General features: G+C 42.8%; 1 protein-coding gene across 1 annotated transcript in view; it reads right to left on the reverse strand.

The window, feature by feature from the left end:
- Positions 1-15,121, reverse strand: part of PRKCI (protein kinase C iota) — an 89,019-nt gene that overhangs the window by 36,869 nt on the left and 37,029 nt on the right. Inside the window, exons 3-5 of the mRNA XM_010374966.2 lie at positions 11,512-11,601; positions 6,860-6,910; positions 2,618-2,703 (exon numbers count right to left, since the gene is read on the reverse strand). Of these exons, the coding sequence (XP_010373268.1) occupies positions 2,618-2,703; positions 6,860-6,910; positions 11,512-11,601 (227 nt within the window). The remainder of the gene's footprint in view (positions 1-2,617; positions 2,704-6,859; positions 6,911-11,511; positions 11,602-15,121) is intronic.

Here is a 15,121-nt window from a genome sequence, read left to right on the forward strand (position 1 = left end):
TGAGCCACCACGCTCGGTCTTTTTATTTATTTATGTATTTTTCAGAGACAGTGTCTTGCTCTGTCAGCCAGGCTGCAGTCCAGTGGACTCACTTTGATTCACTGCAGCCTCAACCTCCTGGGCTCAAGCTTCCTGAGCAGCTAGGACTACAGGTGTGCACCACCATGCCCCGCTAATGACTGTATTTTTTGTAGAGATGGGATCTCACTACATTGCCCTGGCTGGTCTCAAACTCCTGGGCTTCAGTGTTCCCCCTTCTCAGCCTCCCAAACTGCTGGGATTACAGGCAGGTACCATTGCACCCAGCCTCAAAGCCTTCTTAAATGTCAGTGCTACTGGAAGTAAAAGAGTTTGGAGAGGGATTTCGGGTGGTGGTTTCTATTTACATTAATTAATTTAGGACATAGCATTAATTTTAGAATGGAAATGGCATCCAAAAATTTGCAGTTATCAAGAGTATTTAAAAACTTCACTTCTGGGGCCGGGCGCGGTGGCTCAAGCCTGTAATCCCAGCACTTTGGGAGGCTGAGATGGGCGGATCACGAGGTCAGGAGATCGAGACCATCTTGGCTAATACGCTGAAACCCCGTCTCTACTAAAAAATACAAAAAAACTAGCCGGGCGAGGAGGCGGGCGCCTGTAGTCCCAGCTACTCGGGAGCCTGAGCCAGGAGAATGGCGTTAACCCGGGAGGCGGAGCTTGCAGTGAGCTGAGAGCCGGCCACAGCACTCCAGCCTGGGCGGCAGAGCAAGAGACTCCGTCTCAAAAAAAAAAAAAAAAAAAATTAATTCTGGCCAGGCATGGTGGCTTATACTTGTAATCCCAGCACTTCGGGAGGCTGAGGCGGATGTATCAGGTGAGGTCAGGAGTTTGAGACGAGCTTGGCCAACAAGGTAAAACTCCGTCTCTACTAAAAATACAAAAAATAGCCAGGCCTGTTGGCTGACGCCTGTAGTCCCAGGTACTCAGGAGGCTGAGGCACAAGAATCTCTTGAACCCAGGAGATGCAGGTTGCAGTGAGCCGAGACCGTGCCATTGCACTCCAGCCTGGATGATAGAGCAGGACTCCATCTTTAAAATAAATAAATAATAAATTAATAACTTACTTCTGAAGACAGACTGCTGCTTTCAAACTTTGGTTCTATCACTTACTAGCTGTATGATCTTGGGCAAGTTACTTAAGAGGCCTGCACTTGAGTTTTGCCATCTATAAAGTGGAAATATATAGTACCTATCTCACAGGGTTGTTGTAAGGATTAAATGAATCAATGTATATACGGCATTTGGAAAAGTGCCTGGTATATAGTACAACCCAGATAAGTGTTTGCTATTATTATTTTCTTTTCTTTTTTTTTTTTTTTTTTTTTTTTTGAGACGGAGTCTCGCTCTGTCACCCGGACTGGAGTGCAGTGGCCGGATCTCAGCTCACTGCAAGCTCCGCCTCCCGGGTTCACGCCATTCTCCTGCCTCAGCCTCCCGAGTAGCTGGGACTACAGGCGCCAGCCACCTCGCCCGGCTAGCTTTTTGTATTTTTTTTAGTAGAGACGGGGTTTCACCGTGTTAGCCAGGATGGTCTCGAACTCCTGACCTCGTGATCCGCCCGTCTCGGCCTCCCAAAGTGCTGGGATTACAGGCTTGAGCCACCGTGCCCGGCCTATTATTTTCTAAACCGTGAAAATCAAATTATAACACTAACTGGCAAAATAAAGATTAAATAAAGAAAATAAACCTTGCTTGTTTTCTGGCTGCCCTAAATTATATTTTAAAATCCAATTTTCTTACAGCTAGGGTATATTATGTGGAATAATTAATCATCAAATCTGGAGCTTTTTTTTGAGACTGGGTCTTGCTCCATTGCCCAGGCTGGAGTGCAGTGGCACAATCTCGGCTCACTGCAACCTCTGCCTCCCAGACTCAAGTGATTCTCCTGCCTCAGTCTCCCAAGTAGCTGGGACTACAGGCACACGCCACTGCACCCGGCTAATTTTTGTATTTTTTTTTTTTTTTTTTTTTTTTTTTTTTTTTTTTTTTTTTTGAGATGGAGTCTCGCTCTGTCGCCCAGGCTGGAGTGCAGTGGCCGGATCTCAGCTCACTGCAAGCTCCGCCTCCCGGGTTCACGCCATTCTCCTGCCTCAGCCTCCCGAGTAGCTGGGACTACAGGCGCCCGCCAGGTCGCCCGGCTAGTTTTTTGTATTTTTAGTAGAGACGGGGTTTCACCATGTTAGCCAGGATGGTCTCGATCTCCTGACCTCGTGATCCACCCGTCTCGGCCTCCCAAAGTGCTGGGATTACAGGCTTGAGCCACCGCGCCCGGCGATTTTTGTATTTTTAATAGAGATAAGGTTTTGCCATGTTGGCCAGGCTCGAACTCCTGGCCTCAACTGATCCGGCAGCCTTGGCCTCCCAAAGTGCTGGCCTGGAGCATTTTTAAGAGTGAAAAGAGATGCTATTAAAAATTATAGGCATACTGCCTCAGGCAAATTGGAAATGTAAGGTCATGTTACTTATGTATTTAAAAGTGTGGTAACAAGACTTAATAACAAACTACCTTTCTTTCACAGCAGAAAGGAAAAAAATAGCTGTCTCACATTATCAGCATTCAACAAACTATGTTTACCCTGTTGAAACGCTTGGCTTGGAAAGTGTGGCCATTGGCACAATAAAGCTTTCTCCAGCGGCGTGCACCTCTACGGTAGATGGATTCTGAAGAGAGAGTAATAGTTAAAAAAAGAAAAAAGAGCAAGTGTGAGTAAAAGTCATTTTATAATTAAGTCTGTAATTTTTTTCATGATACTCATTGCAAGAAAAAAAAATGCTGATAAAAACGTGAACGTCAAAAAATAAAATAGATTCATCAAGGGACCAGACAAAAATAATCCACAGGGTACAAATATTTGACTACTACTGCTTGTCTTTTTTTTTTTTTTTTTTTGTGAGACGGAGTCTTGCTCTGTCACCTGTCACCCAGACTGGAGTGCAATGGCACAGTCTCAGCTCACTGCAACCTCCACCTCCCAGGTTCAAGCGATTCTCCTGCCTCAGCCTCCCGAGTAGAATTCTCCTGCCTCAGTCTCCCGAGTAGCTGGGATTACAGGGATGCGCCACCACGCCCAGCTAGTTTTATATTTTTAGTAAAGACGGGATTTCTCCATGTTGGTCAGGCTGGCTTGGACTCCCAACCTCAGATGATCCACCCACCTCGGCCTCCCAAAGTGCTGGGATTACAGGTGTGAGCCAACGCGCCCAGCCTACTACTGCTTTTCTTTTTAAAAATTTTCCTCCAACTTTTTATTTTGAACATCTTTTAGTCCCACAGAAAAGGTAAAAGAATAGACACCTTCATCTTCCACCAAGATTTACCAATTATTCATGTTTTGTCATATTTACTTTCTTCACTATAAAAAAACATACTTTTTTTTTTCTGAATTACTTGGAAGTAAAATGCAGATATCATGACACTTAAATACCCTTAAATACCCAAGTATCCGTTGTCTGAGATTAAGGATATTCCACTCCCTCCGCTTGACCCAATTCTACCTAACCACAATACCATTACCATGTCTTAGAAAATCAATACTAATTCAGTATCAACCAATATACAATTCATATACAAACTTCCTTAACTGCTCTCAAAGTGACTTTCTTTTTTGAGACATAGTCTCACTCTATCACCCAGACTGGAATCCAGTGGTGCAATCTCAGCCCACTGCAACCTCCACCTCCTGGGTTTAAGCAATTCTCCTGCCTCAGCCACCCAAGTAGCTGGGATTGCAGGTACACGCCACCACACTTGGCTAATTTTTGTATTGTTAGTAAAGATGGGGTTTTGCCATGTTCGCCAGGTGGGTCTCAAACACTGACCTCAAGTGATCTGCCTGCCTCAGCCTCCCAAAGTGCAGGGATTACAGGCGTGGGCCACTGTGCCCGGCCCCAAAGTGACTTTCAAAGCTCACTTTTTCTATCCAGGATGCAATCAAGATTCAGGGACTGCATTTGATCATGCTTTTTTGGTCTCCTTAACATTCTAAAACATTCACTCTGCCTTATTTGTTGCGACTTCTTTTTCATGATGTTGACTTATTTATTTATTTATTATTTATTTAAAGAGTCTCATTCGTTGTTTCATATTATATCCCACATTCTGGGTTTGTCTGTTTACTTACAATTAGAGGCAGTATTAAATACCTTTGGCAAAAACAATACATAGGTAGTGTTGTGTATTTCTTATCTCATTACCTTTCACGAGGTACACAAATGTCAGAATATCAACTCCCACTACTGATGTTCAATAATCATTAAAGGTATTGACTGCTAGATCTCTTCATTGTAAAGGCACATTTCACTCTTTGTAACTATCTGTAAAGAGATATTTTGTACCAAAAGCGTATCTTTTTCCCCAACAACTTTTCATCCAGTAGTCTTTATATTAATATGTTTCTTAAGTATAGTTAGAGAAAGAGGTTCCAAATGACCAAATCTAGTTCACCTTCATATTTTTAAGTCCATCATTATTATATATATTGTCTATTAGTCATTAATAATAACATCCCACAGTAATGGTAATAACAGTAATAGTTAATACCACAGAAAGATTACATTAGGTTCCCAAAGTCATATTTTAAACGAAATGTAGCAATGGGTTTACTATTTAAAATTAAGATACTAAAGACCAGTTGCAATGCTCTCAATTAGAACTCTTAGGATAGCTTAATACAGAATTGAAAGTTTAGAGCTATTTCAATTAATTCAAAGCAAAACATTTACCACTATTCCTTCTAAAGTTATGAGCATGTGCAGAAACCACAAATGAAATTGAGTTGCCTAATATCCACAATTAGTAAATTATACCAAATACCAAAAGCAATAACTTATAATCAAACATAGGTTTGCATACTTAAATTACATTAGAACAAAGAGTAGTTGGACTCTTTTAGTGCATCTCATTAATAGTAACCATTGGCTTAGATATTCCGAAGAAATTCTATTAACAATTCCTGACCTGGGGAAGCTTTTACGTGGTGGTTCTCAAACTTTAGTGTGCATCAGAATCACCTGAAGAGTTTGTTAAACCTGGTAGCTCAGCCCCAGTCCACGAGTTTATGAATCACGTAGATTGGAGTGCATTTTTTTTTTTTGAGACAGTTTCGCTCTGTTGCCCAGTGGCATGATCTCAGCTCACTGCAACCTCCGCCTTCCAGGTTCAAGCAATTCTCCTGCCTCAGCCTCCCAGGTAGCTGGATTACAGGCATGCATCACCACACCTGGCTAACTTTTTTGTATTTTTAGTAGAGATGGGCTGTCACCATGTTGGCCAGGCTGGTCTTGAACTCCTGACCTCAAGGTGATCTGCTCACCTCAGCCTCCCAAAGTGCTAGGATTACAGACATGAGCCACTGCACCCGGCCTGAGCGCAGTTTCTATCCAGTTCTCAGGTGAAGCTGACGCCGTGGACCCCAATGGCTACATTTTGAGAGTTAGTTTTAAAATACAAAGATGTCCAGATCTCACTTACAAACTAATTCATTAGGCTTGGGGATGGAAATCTGGCATTGATCATTCCCTGCATCCCACAATTTTAATGTGTCCAAGGGTAAGAACCACTGTTCCACTGTGGACTATGGTTGGTTACCTGAAGTTACTAGGAGTTGGAGATCTAATAAATATACACATTTCTCTGAGTCAGTTGTAGGAAGTCTGCAATATTTAAGACATTTAATAACTGACTTGGGGCCAGGTGCGGTGGCTCATGCCTATAATCCCAGAGCTTCGGGAGACTGAGGTGGGTAGATCACCTGGGGTCAGCAGTTTGAGACCAGCCTGGCCAACACGGTGAAACCTCAACTCTACTAAAAATACAAAAATAAGCTGGGCATGTTAGCGGTGCCTGTAATCCCAGGTACTCAGGAGGCTGAGGCAGGAGAATTACTTGAACCCTAGAGGCGGAGGTTGCAATGAGCCAAGATTGTGCCACTGCACTCCAGCCTGGGTGAGAAAGCGAGACTCTTAAAAAAAAAAAAGAAAAAAAGTGACTTAGTAATTGTTAAAAAAAAAAAAAAAAAAAACACTGCAGAAAAATAAAAGCCAATTCCTAATGACATGTGCTGAGTGTCATGTCACTTTCAAGTGGTATAACAAAAAAAAAAAAACAAGTGTGTTTGTTATGTATAACTGTGCATGCATAGACATAGACAGATACAGAGATGAAGCAAACAGGGAAAATGTTAAAAATTGGTAAATCTGGGCAAAGGATATATAGGTATCCTTGTTTTCAATGTTGTTTCAACTTCTGCATAGGTTTGAACATTTCCAAAATTAAATTTTAAAACTTAAATTTAACTTAATTTTCCTTTCATATGTGCAACAGACAATTATGTAAGTTGTAACTAAGAACTATCTGAATTTGATCTGGCAAAAGTAGCATTTGGGCAGTCACTAATATATTTTAAATTGACTGAAAAATGGAAAAGAAATCAAATGAATTAGAACTTCTAGTTCCTTTTTTTTTTTTTCCTTGAGACAAGGCCTGTCTCTGTCACCCACACTAGACTCACTGTAGCCTCAAACTCCTGGGCTCAAGGGATCCTCCCACCTCAACCTCCCAAGTAGCTGAGATTATAGGCACATACCATGCTAACTTTTTTGTGTGTTTTTGGAAAGACAAGGTCTCACTTTTTGCCCAGCCTGGTCTTGAACTCCTGGGCTTAAACGATCCTCCAACCTCAGCCTCCCACAGTGCTGGGATTACAGGCATTAGCCACTGTCCACTGCGCCTAGCTAAAAATTCTATCTCTGATTTCTCTTTCATTTGTACCATAGCATAGTAACTCTTGCAAAAGGTATGAAGTATATAAACACTCACTATCTTCTCCCGGACAAGGCATCCCAGGACGTTCTGGTACACAAGGGAACACTGAAAGAAAATAAATGAACATGAGTTAACAGCATATTTAAAACATACAAATTACACAGAATTTAAAATTCAAATGTAAAAGACACTGACCCAGATTTCAACCTGACCCTCTCTTCATTTGAGACAAGATAGCATGCGGTCAATATTATTTGCCAAAGGGATTCATTTTACCAAGGCCATATAAAAGAAGGTTTTATTTGCCTTTGCTTTGTTGATATTAAAATAAAAAATAAAAATAAAGGTCTTATAAAAACAAACATATCTATAAACAGTGCATTAGCCTGGTCATGGTGGCTTACGCCTCTAATCCCAGCACTCTGAAAGGCCAAGGTGGGTGGATCACTTGAGGTCAGGAGATGCCAGCCTGGCCAACATGTTAAAACTCTGTCTCTACCAAAAAATACAAAAAAAAAATTAGCCTATTAGCCTGGCATGGTGGCATGCCTATAATACCAGCTACTTGGGAGGCTGAGGCCCAGGAATCGCTTGAACCCGGGAGGCGAAGGTTGCAGTGCACTGCAATCATGCCACTGCATTCCAGCCCAGGCGACAGAGTGACACACCATCTCAGAAACAAAAAACAAAAACAAAACAAAACAAAAAACCAAAGCATCAGAAGCTCAAATTACTAATTCCAGTCCCTGTTACATCATTATTTTCTTATCCTTAAATAAATCATTAACTAGCATTTCGTTAAATCCTTGGTATAGCAGGACAAGCTTGTCACAATGAAGGATGAAAATTAAATTACAAAATGTATACAAATATGAAACATAAAATATTAGTTTTTAAAAGATGTATACTAATTAGGAATAAATTAACTCAAAAATGTAAATTTACATTAGAAACTATAAATTTTTTTTTTTTTTTTTGAGATGGAGTCTAGCTCTGTCGCCCAGGCTGGAGTGCGGTGGCTGGATCTCAGCTCACTGCAAGCTCCACCTCCCGGGTTTACGCCATTCTCCTGCCTCAGCCTCCGGAGTAGCTGGGACTACAGGCGCCCGCCACCTCGCCCGGCTAGTTTTTTTTTTTTGTATTTTTATTTTTATTTTTTTTTTTTTTTTTTTTTTTTTTTTGAGACGGAGTCTCGCTCTGTCGCCCAGGCTGGAGTGCAGTGGCCGGATCTCAGCTCACTGCAAGCTCCGCCTCCCAGGTTTATGCCATTCTCCTGCCTCAGCCTCCCGAGTAGCTGGGACTACAGGTGCCCGCCACCTCGCCCGGCTAGTTTTTTGTATTTTTTAGTAGAGACGGGGTTTCACCGGGTTGGCCAGGATGGTCTCGATCTCCTGACCTCGTGATCCGCCCGTCTCGGCCTCCCAAAGTGCTGGGATTACAGGCTTGAGCCACCGCGCCCGGCCTTTTTTGTATTTTTAGTAGAGACGGGGTTTCACCGTGTTAGCCAGGATGGTCTCGATCTCCTGACCTCGTGATCCGCCCATCTCGGCCTCCCAAAGTGCTGGGATTACAGGCTTGAGCCACCGCGCCCGGCCAGAAACTATAAATTTATATACTGATTCAAACCATTTTTATAACAAGGTAGAATATAAAGCAACAATGTATTTATGAATATCTAGTCAGCTATTGCTGGTCTGTGATGTACTAAAGGACACAGCTTAATAAAGAGCACAGACAGGCCCGGGCGTGGTGGCTCAAGCCTGTAATCCCAGCACTTTGGGAGGCCGAGACGGGCGGATCACAAGGTCAGGAGATCGAGACCATCCTGGCTAACGGTGAAACCCCGTCTCTACTAAAAAAATACAAAAAACTAGCCAGGTGAAGTGGCGGGCGCCTGTAGTCCCAGCTACTCGGGAGGCTGAGGCAGGAGAATGGCGTAAACCTGGGAGGCGGAGCTTGCAGTGAGCTGGGATCTGGCCACTGCACTCCAGCCTGGGCTACAGAGCGAGACTCCGTCTCAAAAAATAAATAAATAAATAAAAATAAACAGCACAGACTACAGGAAGCACAGTTCCTAATGCATATTTTTAAAAGCTGAAACATAAGCTAGCTTCTGAAAGCATCTGTGATGTAGTATTAAAAGGCAATAAGACTTAAAACTGACTGTTTAATACCATTCATCAATCACTTCTTTATGCATTCATTGTAATTTTATTCTGGAAAGAGATGACAAAAAAATAGATTCTTAAAGTCCTATTAGAATCTCGCCGGGCGCGGTGGCTCAAGCCTGTAATCCCAGCACTTTGGGAGGCCGAGACAGGCGGATCACGAGGTCAGGAGATCGAGACCATCCTGGCTAACACGGTGAAACCCCGTCTCTACTAAAAAATACAAAAAAAAAAAAAAAAAAAAAAAAAAAAAACTAGCTGGGCAAGGTGGTGGGCGCCTGTGGTCCCAGCTACTCCGGAGGCTGAGGCAGGAGAATGGCGGGAACCTGGGAGGCGGAGCTTGCAGTGAGCTGAGATCCAGCCACTGCACTCCAGCCTGGGCAACAGAGCAAGACTCCGTCTCAAAAAAAAAAAAAAAAAAGAATCTCAACAAAGTACATTATGGATCCCTTGTGAGTCACTATGTCAAATTCTGGAGGTAGAAAAAATCAGGCCAGGTGTGCTGGCTGACGCCTGTAATCCCAAAACTTTGGGAGGGCAAGGCAGGCAGATCACCTGAGGTCAGGAGTTTGAGACTAGCCTGGCCAACATGGTAAAACCTCATCTCTACTAAAAACACAAAAATTAGCTGGGCATGGTGGTAGGCGCCTGTAATCCCAGGTACTTTGGAGGTTGAGACATGAGAATCACTTGAACACAAGAGGCCGAGGTTGCAGTGAGTTGAGATTGTGCCGCTGCCCTCTAGCCTAGGCAACAGAGTGAAACTGTCTCAAAAAAAAAAAAAAAAAGATAAAATCAAACCACTGTTTTTTTTTAAAAACACACTGTAAAGGAAAATACAAAGAAATAGTAACAAGGCACTGAAATGATTCATTATACTTAAGGAAAGATTTACATTTGTTTTACTTTTGTAAAAGTTTCCTAAGTCTGGTCTCACAGCTCTCAAAAATGTTCAATGAAATACTGCCAATACATTGCAATTAAATGCAGTATATTAAGAGGTTCTTGGGTGGGCACAGTGGTTCACACCTCTAATCCCAGCACTTTGGGAGGCCCAGGTGGTAGGACTCCTTAAGCCCAGGAGTTTGAGACCAGCCTGGGCATCGTAGTGATATCCGATCTCCACACACAAAAAAAAGATTAGCCAGTCATAGCGGTGCAGCAGTGCCTGTGGTCCCAGTTACTCAGGAGGCTGAGGTGGGAGGAGCGCTTGAACCTGGGAAGTCAAGGCTGCAGTGAGCTATGACTGCACCAAAGCAATCCAGCCTGGGCAACAGAGCGAGAGAAACTGCCTCAAAAAAAAAAAAAAAAAAAAGTTTTACATGACAAAAAAAGTTTGAGAGTTAGCATAGTTGAATGAAATAAACACAAATTTGGAATCAGAATTCCTAGATTCACAATCCAGGTCTACAATGTGCCAGTTACATACATGATAACTGAGTTTAGGTTACTTCTTTTTATGCCACTTCCTACATCTCAAGGTTGCTGAGGTTCTTTTTTTTTTTTTTTTTTTTTTTTTTTGAGACGTAGTCTCGCTCTGTCGCCCAGGCTGGAGTGCAGTGGCGCGATCTCCGCTCACTGCAAGTTCCGCTGCCTCCCAGGTTCACGCCATTCTCCTGCTTCAGCTTCTCTAGAAGCTGGGACTACAGGCACCCGCCACCACGTCCAGCTAATTTTTTTGTATTTTTAGTAGAGACAGGGTTTCACCATGTTCGCCAGGATGGTCTCGATCTCCTGACCTCGTGATCCACCCGCCTTGGCCTCCCAAAGTGCTGGGATTACAGGCGTGAGCCACCGCGCCCGGCAAGGTTGCTGAGGTTTAAACATACTAATGCCTCTAGAGCATCATGTAAATGGGCTGGGTGCAGTGGCTCATGCCTGTAATCTCAGTGCTTTGGGAGACCAAGGCAGGCGGATCTCTTGAGGCAAGGAGTTCGAGACCAACCTGGCCAACATGGTGAAACCCTATCTCTACTACAAATACAAAAATTAGCCAGCCATGGTGGTGCACGCCTGTAATCCCAGCTACTTGGGAGGCTGAGGCGCGCTTGAACCCGGGAGGCAGAGGTTGCAGTGGTGTGAGATCATGCCACTGCACTCCAGCCTGGGTGACAGAGTGAGACTCTGTTCCAAAAATAAATATAGAAATCATGTAAATAGTTTCACTATTAACCTTTAAGCAAAAGAAAGGATATTTAAGATACCTTACCTTTGGAGGTCACTATTTGTATACATTATAATATTTCAAGTAGGTGACTTAGATTCCCCAGGCTCTCAATTTTTAACTTAATCATAAACTTGCTACGATACACTAAGAAATCACATTTTAATATCCAACGAGACATACAGAGATCACAAAATTCCCCAGACTGTAAGAAGCAGATTAATTTTACCTTCTATAGCATGTGAGAAACTACTAAATAAGGACAATTACTTAGGCATGAGTCACAGAGATTGAGAAAATGACATTAAGATTATGTTTCAAAATGGTCAAAGAAATTATCACTCTGGACGAGTATGAAATGACTACTCTCTTACCATGAATCAAGAGTTCAGAATCCTTGTTTAGCTCATAAAGTCTAAAGGCTTCTTCTAACTCCAACTGAGATGATACGGTACACGGGTCTCCTAAAAATACAAAAGTAAAGTAATGGTCACTTTAAAACCCCTAAATGTGATGATTACTAAACAAATTTCATAATGTAAATTTTGAGAAAAAATCTCATAAACATAAATATGTGACAAGGACAAATATTTATTTACTTATTATTATTATTATTTGGAGATGGAGTTTTGCTCTTGTTGCCCAGGCTGGAGTACAGTGGCGTGATCCTGGCTCACTGCAACCTCTGCCTCCCGAGTTCAAGCGATTCTCCTGCCTCAGCTTCCCGAGCAGCTGGGATTACAGGCGTGTACCACCATACCCAGCTAATTTTTATATTAGTAGAGACGGGGTTTCACCATGTTGTCCAGGCTGGTCTCGAACTCCTGACCTGAGGTGATCCGCCTGCCTTGGTGCTGGGATTATAGGCGTGAAGCACCATGCCTGGCTTAAGGACAAATATTTAGATATTTATTTAGACAATTCAATTTTCTGAGGTAGGTAACATAACTTCCATTTCTATTTGTACAAAAATACTACATGAGGTTCACAGACACTAATTTATATAGATATAAAATGTTGTTCTTTGGGGTTTTTTTGGTGAGACAGGGTCTCACTCTGTCACTCAAGGCTGAATGCAGTGACAGGATCACGGCTCACTACAGCCTTGACCTCCTGGGCTCAAGCAATCTTCCCGCTTGGGCCTCCCAAAGTGCTGGGATTATGGGCATGAGCCACCACACCTGGCCATTTTGTTCTTAACATTGTATATATCCCAAATACAGCAAACAGAATCTATTCCTGACCACATTTTTTTTTTTTTTTTTTGAGATGGAATTTGGCTCTTGTTGCCCATTCTGGAGTGCAATGATGTGATCTTGGCTCACTGCAACCTCCGCCTGGGTTCAAGCAATTCTCCTGCCTCAGCCACACGAATAGCTGGGACCAAAGACGTGCAGCACCACGACTGGCTACTGACCACAGTTTAAATTGTCACTGCTATGTGTCTAATGGGTATGGCCAAGAGCAGGCTTTCTGTTACTTGTTTCTTTAAAAGAGGAAGTGAAAGTAGTTCCATTGCCACAATATGATTAGTTAGAAGTCTCCATGTAATCATTTTATCAAATTTTTCCCTTCACATGACAGAGCCTCCTCAAAGGAGTCACAGAAATGAAAAGCTACAAAACTATGGAAGAACAGTCACACTTGAGCTGCTATGAAATGTAAATGAACAGTTTTAGTGACAGACACACAGAGAAGGGACGGAAGAAACAACTCTCTTACCCAACTAGCCAGACAACTGAGTCACCCCTGGCAATCAATGAGGTGGCACATCTGCCTGGACTATGGCATTCCTTAATGAAAAAGTCATTCAGGCCAGGTGTGGTGGCCTGTAATCCCAATAGTTTGGGAGGCCGAGGCAGGCGGGTCACTTAAGGTCAGGAGTTCGAGACCAGCCAAGGCAACATGGTGAAACACCGTCTCTACTAAAAATACAAAAATTAGCCAGGCACAGTGGTGTGTGCCTATAGTCCCAGCTACTCAGGAGGCTGAGGCAGAAGAATCAATTGAACCCAGGAGGCAGAGGGTGTAGTGAGTCAAGATTGTGCTACTGCACTCCAGCCTGGGCAACAAGGCAAGACTCTCAAAAACAAAAAGAAGAAGAAGTCATTTAGAGCCTAGTTTGAACCTGAGCGAGTGAGAGTGAGTCCTTTTCTCTGCCATTGATTTGCTAATTCCTGTAGTTACTACACACTAGATGCCACCAACCCTATCCAAACCTCAATCACCAGCATACAGCTCAGTCTGCTAATTGAGAAAGAAAAATGAAGTCGTTTTTGCTGGCTTCTCAAAGAAGAGTGCCTCTCCCTTTTTTTCCTCCCACTTGACCACTGCATCCCTACTTCCTTTTATCTTCTGAACTCGTCAGCTCCATTTCCATTTTTTCTTTTCTATTTCCTAGCTCTTATCAGGCAAAGGAGTTTCTGAGTCTCCCTCTCAAAAACCAAATCTCTTTCGGCCGGGCGCAGTGGCTCAAGCCTGTAATCCCAGCACTTTGGGAGGACGAGATGGGCAGATCACGAGGTCAGGAGATCGAGAGCATCCTGGCTAACACGGTGAAACCCCGTCTGTACTAAAAAATACAAATAAACTAGCCGGGCGTGTTGGCAGGCGCCTGTAGTCCCAGCTACTTGGGAGGTTGAAGCAGGAGAATGGCGTAAACCCGGGAGGCGGAGCTTGCAGTGAGCTGAGATCCGGCCACTGCACTCCAGCCTGGGCGACAGAGCGAGACTCCGTCTCAAAAAAAAAAAAAAAAAACCTCTTTCAGGTCAGGCGCAGTGGCTCACACCTGTAATCCCAGCACTTGGGAGGCCAAGGTAGGTGGATCACCTGAGGAGTTCGAGACCAGCCTGGCCAACATGGTGAAACCCCGTCTCTACTAAAAATACTAGCCGGGTGTGGTGGCACATGCCTGTTGTCCCTGCTACTCGGGAGGCTGAGGCAGGAGAATCACTTGAACCTGGGAGGTGGAGGTTGCAGTGAACCGAGATCACACCATTGCACTCCAGCCTGGGCAACAAGAGCGAGACTTCGTCTCAGGGGGGAAAAAAAATCTCTTTCCCATTCAGATTGACACTCCATTCATTCAGTAGCCACAAATCTCAAGAGTAAAACTAGACACTAAAACTGGAGGAAACAGGTGAGAAGACGAGAAAGGAAAAGGGGCAAGGTCTTTGTTTTTTTCACTACATACTTCTCTTTAATATTTTAAAAATCATAAGTTTGTAATCTTTTACAATGAAACAACTTTTTTTCACATAGTGATCATATCCTTTCTCCATGTTCTTATCTTACACACATTTCTCAAAATGCTGCTGCCAGGTTTTAGCCCAAACACTGCACCAAAACTGTGGTTGCAAAGGTCATGAAACCAGCTGCTGAAATCTAGGACCTTTTCAGTCCTTATTCTAGGTGATCTCTCTTGCAGCCCCTGACAAAGTTGCCCACTGAGTATTATAGAAATCCTGTCTCTAGGTTCACCAACTGTTCTTTTTAACTGTTTATTCTGGAAAATTTGAAACATATTTCAAAATGTTGTTTTTCCCTATATATCCACCCACTTATTCTCTACCATGGCAGCATTTTGACAAAATCTCTATAACTCTAGATAAAAATTCCTTAGTATAATCCAAATATTGTTATTAACCTACAAAAACTAGTAAGTATCTTCTTTGACCACAATGGAACAAAACTAGAAATCAGTAACAAAATGGACTTTGGGAACTACAAAAACACATGACAGTTAACAATATGCTCCTTATTAACCAGTGGGTCAATACAAAATCAAGAAGAAAACTGAAAAATTTCTTAAAAAAATGAAAATAGAAACACAACATACTACCAAAACCAATGGGATACAGCGAAAGCAGTACTAAGAGTTGAGTTTATAGTAAGTCATAAGTGCCTACATCTAAAAAATGAGAAAGGCTCTAAATGAACAAACTAACAATGCATCTTAAAGAACAAGAAAAGCGAGAACAAACC

Source organism: Rhinopithecus roxellana, chromosome 1 (assembly GCF_007565055.1).
Source record: "Rhinopithecus roxellana isolate Shanxi Qingling chromosome 1, ASM756505v1, whole genome shotgun sequence".
Classification (NCBI taxonomy): domain Eukaryota; kingdom Metazoa; phylum Chordata; class Mammalia; order Primates; family Cercopithecidae; genus Rhinopithecus; species Rhinopithecus roxellana.